Source organism: Vigna umbellata, chromosome 2 (genome assembly GCF_029865625.1).
Source record: "Vigna umbellata cultivar VRB3 chromosome 2, Vumbellata_1.0, whole genome shotgun sequence".
Taxonomy (NCBI): Eukaryota; Viridiplantae; Streptophyta; class Magnoliopsida; order Fabales; family Fabaceae; genus Vigna; species Vigna umbellata.
In genome coordinates, this window is record NC_142166.1 from 3,950,694 (window position 1) to 3,960,470 (window position 9,777).

General features: G+C 32.2%; 1 protein-coding gene across 3 annotated transcripts; it reads right to left on the minus strand.

Moving 5' to 3' along the window:
- Positions 1–1,257: 1,257 nt before the first annotated feature.
- AAH (allantoate amidohydrolase) lies at positions 1,258–5,536 on the minus strand. Of its 3 annotated transcripts, none has more exons than XM_047314622.2 (12): positions 5,304–5,536; positions 4,301–4,392; positions 3,945–4,048; positions 3,789–3,873; positions 3,585–3,701; positions 3,292–3,401; positions 3,108–3,213; positions 2,916–3,002; positions 2,153–2,395; positions 1,906–2,031; positions 1,650–1,811; positions 1,258–1,566 (listed from the first exon to the last, which is right to left on the minus strand). In XM_047314622.2, the coding sequence occupies exons 1-12, from the start codon at positions 5,401–5,403 to the stop codon at positions 1,444–1,446; spliced, it is 1,455 nt and encodes a 484-aa protein (XP_047170578.1). In that variant the 5' UTR covers positions 5,404–5,536; the 3' UTR covers positions 1,258–1,443. The 3 variants fall into 3 exon arrangements, with proteins under 3 accessions (XP_047170578.1, XP_047170579.1, XP_087961911.1); XM_047314623.2 differs by having other exon boundaries at positions 4,301–4,345; positions 5,304–5,386; XM_088105785.1 differs by lacking the exons at positions 3,945–4,048; positions 4,301–4,392; positions 5,304–5,536 and having other exon boundaries at positions 3,585–3,661; positions 3,789–3,879.
- Between the last annotated feature and the right edge of the window lie 4,241 nt (positions 5,537–9,777).

Here is a 9,777-nt window from a genome sequence, read left to right on the forward strand (position 1 = left end):
AGCCTTTAAATGGAGGTGACATTGTTCAACGGATGTCAACATCCGTTTAATCCGTTTTTCCTTAAACGGATGTTGACATCCGTTAAAGATGACACCTTCTTTTAAAGGTTACGTTTTTTATTTTAGAGTTTGTTTTATTAGGGGACATCCGTTGAAGGATGTCACCTCCGTTGATGTATACTTCCTCACGCTGGTTGATGCTTTGGACGTTCCTCGATATTCCTCCAGACCACGGCGGCGATGCTCCTTCACACCACGGCGACAATGGAAGCTTTCAAACCAAAAAAAAATGGAAAGAAAAAGGAATGAAAGTGCGGAAGGTGGGGAGGTGAAACGAAAATGGAGAAAGGGGAAGAGAGTTCCGTGGGTGAGTGCTGGGAAAGTAAAATTAGAGTTTCAAATTATTTAAAATAGGATAAAAGTAAAAATCTTTTTAACTTAAAGATATAATTGTATTTAAAATAATGTAGGAAGGTGGAGGAAGTATAGGATGGTGGTGGTGGAGAGAGCAACACCCTCATAATCATAATAAAGACATTAAAATACGGAAGTTAAACAGAAGACTATGGTATGAAGTGTGTATTGGATATTGTTGTTTTGTACTTAAACATTAAACAACGTGAGAGGATATCCAAAGTTTATACGAACTACTTAATGCGAATCCGAATATGATTACATTCGTGTTCCTCTATTTATTGTGACAGTCACATTTGAACTTTGACCACAGATGTTCATTCATATTCCTTTATGTTCAATCATCCACACTCACGACAATATCATAATTCATTCGCAGAAATTATTTTGTACCAAGAGAATTAATGGCCAAGAATTGCACTTGCAGATAAACTCTACTTCCCAATACTGTTTTTTTTTCTAAGTATGGAATCAAACATGGTTTACCTTGTCTCTTTCAATCTCTTCCAATTCAAGAACCACTCAATAAAATGAATCAAAAAGTATTTGTCAATTTTCTTTTAACTCAGAAGACAACAAAATACATTTGCCAGAAATTTGATTCCATAAAGCATGGATTTAGAGCCAAGCATTTGTGTGGGAACAAATAATCCGTGCATTCACCAATATTTGATATTATCATCTTTCATCAACTCCTTGTGTATGAGTATGATAACTTTGGTTTACACTTTCATGATAACTACTTCCCAAGCCATACATAAACATTTACACTAACATTATATATACCTATTAAAGTAAAAAGTAAAATCAGTCATAAGCTTTATCCGACAGTGGCAAAGAACATGCAGAACAACTTGAGCCGTTTCCTGATAACAGGATAACTAATAAAACCAAAAATTCAATTACACAACTATAAGAAGACACAAACAACTAAAGAAAAAAGAGTTAACTCATGAATTAACTCAATAAATTAACCTATAATTACAATCTATAATATCTATTTATTGCTTTACACAGTTATCATATCACTTATGATAGATTTTCCAGAAATGACAAGGTTGCTAAACCAGCTGCCCAGACATCGTTATCTAGCACATGTTCTTGTGGAGAGTGACTGATGCCTCCACGACATCGCACAAACAGCATTCCAACCTGTTCAAATCCTCATTCGTTGTCAGATTCTGTAGAGTAAATTGCATGTCAAAACACACAGATAGGGAACAAAAATGTGTCACCTTTGTTAAGTGAGATATTGCCATTGCATCATGGCCTGCTCCACTCATTAATGTTGGCACTTCGTCCTGAATGTCACCCTCCATCTTCTTTAGTGCAGAATAAGTTGCAGACTTGAGCTGAGAACTCAGATCAGAATCACAAATCACAGCACCTGCATCATGCTGAAGTGAACAGAACAAAGTCATTGATTGTTGTTAGTACAATTCAGAAAACAACTGAGAAAAACAAAAGAAGGCCAACCAAACCAATCCAAACCTTGTGTTCAATAATGCAGGAAACTGAACGCTTGTCACATATTTGGTAAATTTGTTTTGACAAATCATAGATAACAGCCTCACGTCCAAGGTCATCAATTGCTCGTATGTCAACCGTATATGTAACCTACAACAATCCAAAAAATTCACTGTCATCAAGGGCCTCCTCAACCACAAAAATATGAAATGATGACGCACGCCCACTTTGACATTCCAGGGTCAGCGCATTTTAGAAATTCATGGCTTGCCTGGCCTGGAATGACATTACTGGCACTTGGCCATGTTGATATCTCTCCAACAGTACAGACAAGTGAGCTTGACAGTGATTTCACTGTTGAATCACTGCAATGAGCATCATAAGAAAGGTATTCTTCAGGATGTTTACAGAGGCTTTCCAAGACCACAATTTGTTCCGCAGCAGCTGCCATAGGATCCTGGCGCATGGACATAGGGACTGTTCCAGCATGACCTTGTGATCCTCTAACTGTAACCTGCATCGTTGTTTATGTAATTATAAACCACATATACATAGGCGTGGGCGTATAAGTATAGCAATAACTACAAGTAAACTAACAGTATCAATGTGCAGATAGATCTGCTTTTAAAAATGTCTTTCATAAGCATTGATATTGAAAGTTTATTTAGATACACCAACTTACAATATTGAAAGTGCACAATCTTAGTTGCTGATAAGAATATCAATAGTTAATATTCCAACACATTCAGAATTTGTTATGCTTGTGCATATCATGCATAACAACCATTGGTTTTTTTATCAGCAACCAAGACTGCTTACTTTATCCTGAGTTACTGTAGATGAGCCAAATTCTTCATTGACAAGTTTACCTCATATTTTTCACACGCATTAAAAGATTGAAGTTTTCTTTGTTTGAAAGACAACTTAGATAATCAGTTATATCTTGTTGGGTTCACATAGAAGTAACAACCACAACTGATCCAAGTAACTATGAGCATTACAACACATGACAGAAAATCTTAGTTGTAACATACCTTCAATCGTGTCTGCCCAGCTATGCCTTTAACCACACCAAGTGGGAAACCAACTTGTTCTAGCACAGGACCCTGCTCAATGTGAACCTGCAACATGTAATAAACAACAACCGAGCAAATTCTTATGAGCTTATTGGTGAAATTATTGAGAAAAATAGCTCAATAGATGAACAATGAAAATGTTTGTCACACCTCAACATAACCCCAAACAGATTTTGGGTCATACTTGAGCTTCAAAAGACTTTCCTCTGTAATGTCTATTGAGTTCTCCTTAAGAAAATCTTTTATCATTACATCCCTGAAAGAGGTATATGAATAAATATACTGATGATGAAAAATTTATTATAAATGTAACTAGGAAGTTGCAAGGTAAAACCTCTTATCAGATATCTCTAATGTTGTAGCAGGCAAGATACCAGCTATAGCACCACTGCCCAAGAAAGTAGTTTGAAATCTGACACCCTCTTCATCACTAAATGCAATCACCTGAATCATTAGAAAGATAAAATGACATCAATAAAACAGTAGCATAGTTCCAACATTTCCATGTACATTTTCTGACTATCTTTTTCTCGATGCACATCATTATTACCAAAGGATACAATAAATTAATGAGCAGTGAGCACAAACCAGTACTCTTTTACTGAAAACTAATATCAGTTGACTAACCTCAACGGGGCGCTTTAGCTTTTCCAGCTTTCCATTGACATGCATGGCCTTCAAGGCAGATATTGCAGAGACTATTCCTAGGGATCCATCAAACATCCCAGCATCAACAACAGTGTCCTAATATCCATCATTCAAATGGATCGTCACTATTGTCAAGGAAAGGTTCAATTTTATTTAAACAAATTGAGGGAACAAATGACTCACCATGTGAGAACCAATCAATAAAGCTTCAGCATTTGCATTTGCACCTTCGACTCGACCGTGTACATTTCCCATTTGGTCCACCCAACTGCAAAGAATAAAAGCATCAGTCATGTCTTCAGAAAGACTATTCAGGGTTGAAGAAGTTAGAAGGCTAACGTTCTCAAACCAGCATCCTCCATCCATCTACGAATAAGACTAATTGCCCTCATGGATGCAGGACTCAAGAATGTCCTCTCCAAATAATTTTTACCATCACTCACCTGTAATCCAACAACAACATTAAATTCAAAGAATAAATAATTTGCAGTGAAGTGTACGTAATGCAATAAGCAATTTAGGTAACACAATGTTGCTCATTTCTTTCAATGCTATACTTTAAAGCTGACACACATTGAAGTTATCTGCATTTTCCTGTATGGATCTGGATCATTGGGGTCAATAAAGAAACTCATACATGTATGAGTAGAAATATAAATGAAAAAAGTATCAAATGCTGAGTTCAGATATGTTACCTTCCCAAGCTCATAAAGCCTCGCCACTGCCTCGTCTCTTAGAATCTGTGGAAACAAATCATCTCTTTTTTCTAAATCTCCTGTCTCAATACCTAATCATTTCAAATAGGTACTTAGAACATTCACGCAATCAATCACATCCACCAACAAGAACAAACAAAGCTACCTTGTGCTTCCCGTTTTCTTTACTCATTTTTGTAAATTAAATTGCGCCAGTTACACAGAATTTCTCACTACAAATTGTGAAGAAGAAGAAAAAAAAAATCCCAATTGGCACCAAAAAAAAACAAGATACTTGCATCACCCTCTTTCTCTTTTACACAGACTAATTTTTAATTTCAAAATCTGACCCGTAAAAGAGTAGCATACCCCTCCTACCAACACCCTACCCATTCCAGACACAACTTCAACTCAGATGTCCCAATCAGAATAATAAGTTACTATAAATCATCTCGTCAACACAAGCATCTCCAGTGAACTAACAAGAGTCGTGAATTGACCCATTAGCACCACGCAACTAGAACAACCAAACAAAACACAAATTTTCTGATCTATCTCAACTCGGTCCTCACACAAACGCCATCTCCATGTGAATCAGGTGTCAACTAATCCACAGGCTCAACACAAGCCCAGAAAGGCACACCCAGAGAGATGGTCAAAGGGAGAATCACAATACAAGGACCCACATGAATATTTTATCAAAAAAAAAGATCCCTTTTTGCGTAAGCTGGTTGAGAGAGATTCAAGGTGACGCCAGAAACGGGAGAATCTCAACCGTCACCACGCTGAGTGTGCCTTTTCTGGGCTCTGTTGCATCGAAATCTGAGAGAAAGAAAGAAAAAAAGAGATCTTGTGCTAACATCATGGAAACGGAATCTGAATCCTTAAAAGGGTGACTCATGTCTTTGCACCTCATGCAAACTATATCACAAGAACAATAACAAAAACAACAAGCTTTGTTTTTTATTTTCTTAGCCAACTGAAAAGAGAAGAAAATAATTACCAGAGAACATGGAAACACAGGAAAGAGCTGACAGGAGGCAGGAGAGAAGGAAGCAAGAGTGAAGAAAAGTTGTGGTGGTGGTGGTGGTGGTGGAAAACATGGTGGTGGGTGGTGGTGGTGGTTGTTTATGGATGGAGAAAGCAAAAGCACAAGAAGCTAAGCTAAAACTGAAGGGTTTAGCTTTAGCTTAGCTAGGTACCAATGCTTCCCAATCTCAAGGACCGAGTGAAGCACAGGGAATAATATGAATTTGTGGTGGAAGTGTTGGCGGCTCAAAGGCTCACCAACGAGCCCGTGACATGCACGAGCGATGTCCATTGTGGTGGGACCCCTCTCTTCTCTCTCCTCTCTCGCTCCTCTCTCTGTAAGTGCAAGTGTCAGTATTGCTTTTGCATTTCCATGTGTTGCAGATGCAGTAATCCTTTACGTAACTCCTTTCATCTCTATTCACTCGTATTTACTTCAACCAATTACCATATTATAATTTCCTCAAAAACTTCCAATATATTTTAATATAAACTTTTAATCACAATATTTAATGATAACTTAAACTATTTCTTTACACTTTTACAAATGTGAATTAGTGATGTATGATAAAAATGTAATTTTTATTCTAAAAATGTAGTTTTTATTCTAAAAATGTAGTTTTTATTCTAAACATGTAACTTTTATTGTAAAAATATATGCATAACATCTCATTAAAATAAGTGAATAATATATTTTATTATTTTGGCTAACATGAAAACTCTCGATTTGATGATTTGTTTCTATTAAATTCTATTAGACATAAAATCTATACACATTTAACTTTTTTCGGTTTACATTGCTGAATTGATCATTTTCTGATTTTAACTAACAAGAGTACTTAAATTTTAACAAATTTTCTATTTTGGAAAAGCTTTTTTATTCTATGGAGAGACCTACACATCCTAACGCATTTTCTACTTAGTATAAGTTCACATTCTAACACATTTTCTATTTTCCTTAAAGAAAAAACATTTCCTATTTTAGTGAGTAGGGTTATATTCTTAAGCCTGAAACAACTTTTTAGTTGCCACCTTTTAAAGGTAATAAAAGTAACACAATAAAGATTGATAATACGAAAGATAGAAATGAGTTATATTTTATAAACAAATAAATAAGAATTTAAGATCAAAAGTATAAGTTTTTTCACCTAAACGTTTATTTTCAATAATCAAAATGTATTTGGTAAAAAGTTTCAATAATCTAAAACTAATTATCTTGTCTTAGGAAATAAGTATGCTTAATATATATATATATATATATATATATATATATATATATATATATATATATATAAGAGACTTGTACTTTCATAATAGTATATATTGTAGAATTGTTATGACCTTTTTCGGTAAGTTACAATGATATATTGGTTTTTTTATCCAATTTATATATGAAAATATATAGAATATGTAAATTTTTGTATTCTTTTATATTTCTTTAATGAAGATAGGCTGTTTTTTAAAGAGTTTTTTCTTTTATTAAAGTGTAACCTAACTTTTCCTCTAGAAGGGAAAGAAAAACTATAAATAAACTAATGGTAAAAAAAGTTACATAAATAAACTGTAATATTAAACAATTATTGTTTATTTTTATGGAGACTTAAAACAAGAGGGCAGAAAACGATTTAACAAAACTTTATAATTTTTAACAAATTTAAGACAACAATAAAGAGTATATTAAATAATATGAGCGAGTAATATTTATTATTATTATTATTGTTATTATTATGATTAATTAACATTCTTGTACACTTTGTTATTGATTGGTAAGTCTCGTTCCTAAATTAAATAAATCATGTGAATTTCTTTATTACATTTTAACCGAAATCACAAGAACTATGCAAAATATTTATATTATTAATCAATAGAAGAGGTCATGCATGTAAGATTGTTGAATTTTATATTAAATACTTCAAAAATCATGTTTAAAATAATTTATAGTTGAATAAAAGTGGAAAAATCTAAAGTCATTGGGCATAAAATTTAATCCTTTATAATTATCACTCATAAGATGTAGCGACCTCAAAAATATATTTTTTAATGTATCAAATAAATAGATGCATTGATAATGACACTGTTTTATAATTTTTAGATTTAGGAAACCTTTCCATAAAGAATGTAATTAATATTTTCTTTACAATTTCTTAGCCTTATTAATCATGTTTATGATATAAATTGTTATATTAATTAACTATTTTCTCACACGCGCTCTAATAAAGTTGAAATTACTGTTTAGAAAAAGAAAATAGTGATTTGTATTCTCTTTGTATTATTATCAAGCACGGTGTGGTTGAAAACAATGTTTCTGGTCACGTCTTTCTAATTATTTGGCGTAAAAATTTGTCCGTTAGTGGTGATTGGGTTAAGCTAATAATTTTTAATATTATTATGTTTGATAAATTTCATTTTCTTCGATATATGTATATATATTAGTAAAATTAATGGACATAAATATTTAAAATCTATTTAACTAATTTAATATTTTTATATTATGGATGATCATTGGTTACGAATTGATTCTGACATCGATGGCACTTATATTAGTATTTGAAACTTCATTCCGATAAGACAGGTGATGGGTTTAGGGGAAAGAGGTTAATAATAAGAATAGTGGTAGAGTGAGATATATTTATATTTATTTAATATGTATTATAAATATAAAATAATTATAAAATGGTGAATTTTTATATTTTTAAAAGAAAAAAAAATCAAAAAGTAATTTGACACTATTTCCTGTGGTTGTAAACTATTTGATATAAAAGTAACATAATATTTTTATGAATAAACAGATTATATTGGTTATAAATTTTTATATATTTTTATGAATAATTTTATGAAACATGTTAAAAACATGTGATCGTTGAGCAAAGACAAGGTTGACTATCTAGTTGGTTTGGCTAAATTTAATTATTTTATATTTTTATTTATTTTTGTAACTTCTTTTCGTTAAATTATATTTTAAAGGTTTTAAAGTGATAGAAATATTAATTAGAAAAGAAGTATAATTAATCTTTATTTTTCTATAATTAATCTTTTATTTTTTTGAAATATTTGCAAAATTATGTTCTATGGAAGTTTTCAACTTTAATAACATATGTTAAATAATTTTCGAAAACGACATTAAAAAAATCTGCGCCGACGAATAATTAGTACCTGTAGATATTTACTACACGTGAATTGTGAATAAAGGGTACTTTAATACTCGCTTATAAACGGGTCAAGTGCGAGTATTATGCTATCCGTACCCGCAGATATCTGCTACTCACAAAAAAAAAATTAATTTTAATTTATATTATATATTATATATTTTTTGTAATTTTATTTAAATTTCATTTTAATAATTTATAAAAATATATATTTTTAAATATTTGCATGTATTCACTAGTATTCACAGGTATATGTGGGTTTTAAAATACCCGCATGTATTTTTTAAATGGATAGGTGAAATTTTCTTTGTTGGGTCAGGTTGATGGTAGGCACTATTTGTACCCAACCCGGCTCGTTTTCATCCCTACTCCTGCACCTCGTTATCAGCCACAAAGATGTCCATCTTCACCATGGAAGAAGCAGTCGAAGCACACCTCGATTGTTCATCGAAGTAAGTCATCGTGATGCAATGTGTCTCTACCGTCACAGGCCACCACAAATATAGGATTCTCTAAGTGGTGTCTTCTCATCACCAAATGTCAGTTTCTTCGAACTCACGACAAACCTCCATGGCAAATGCGAGATTTTGTAAACCCACGAGGAAGAATGATGGTGGACAAGAGATAAAAATATAGCAAGTTACAATGCATTAAAACAAGAAACAAAGGGTCAAAACCCATTATAGTTTTCGAAAAACGCAGATTGGGGATTTCAAATTTTAGGGCTTCTGAATTGGGATTAGGGTTCCTCGAGAAATTTGGTAAAGTCTTACTATGATACTAAAATTGCATGAAATGATATTAAAACAAAACAAAATTAAAGATTTAAACACACTACATGACAGGTGTTGAACTAACAATCATGGTAAAGTCTTACTATGGCAAATCTCCCTAAACTTGTCATAATAAATTTTGAACATAAGTTCAATTTTGTCACCGCGTCTCACTTACTCTGAAAGGGTTAACGACACTTGTCGTAACATTTTTATTACGAAAATGTCACCGATCAACTTATTATGGTAGATCCTTACCAATCATCATAATTATTACTTTTGTTATAAGAATATCACTAGTCAACGGTCAACTTACTATGACACGATACATGAACTACACTTGTAATAATAAATAGTTAAAGATTTCTCTTTTTCCACTAACGAGTCTTTAAAATTAAAAAAAAAATATAATCAAAATCTTAAAGATAAATAGCAAAGAACAAATTTTAGAAAGATAAAAGTTTTAAAGAAATGCAAAATAAATTAATTTAATGTATATATTTAATAAATAAAAATAATAATATACTTT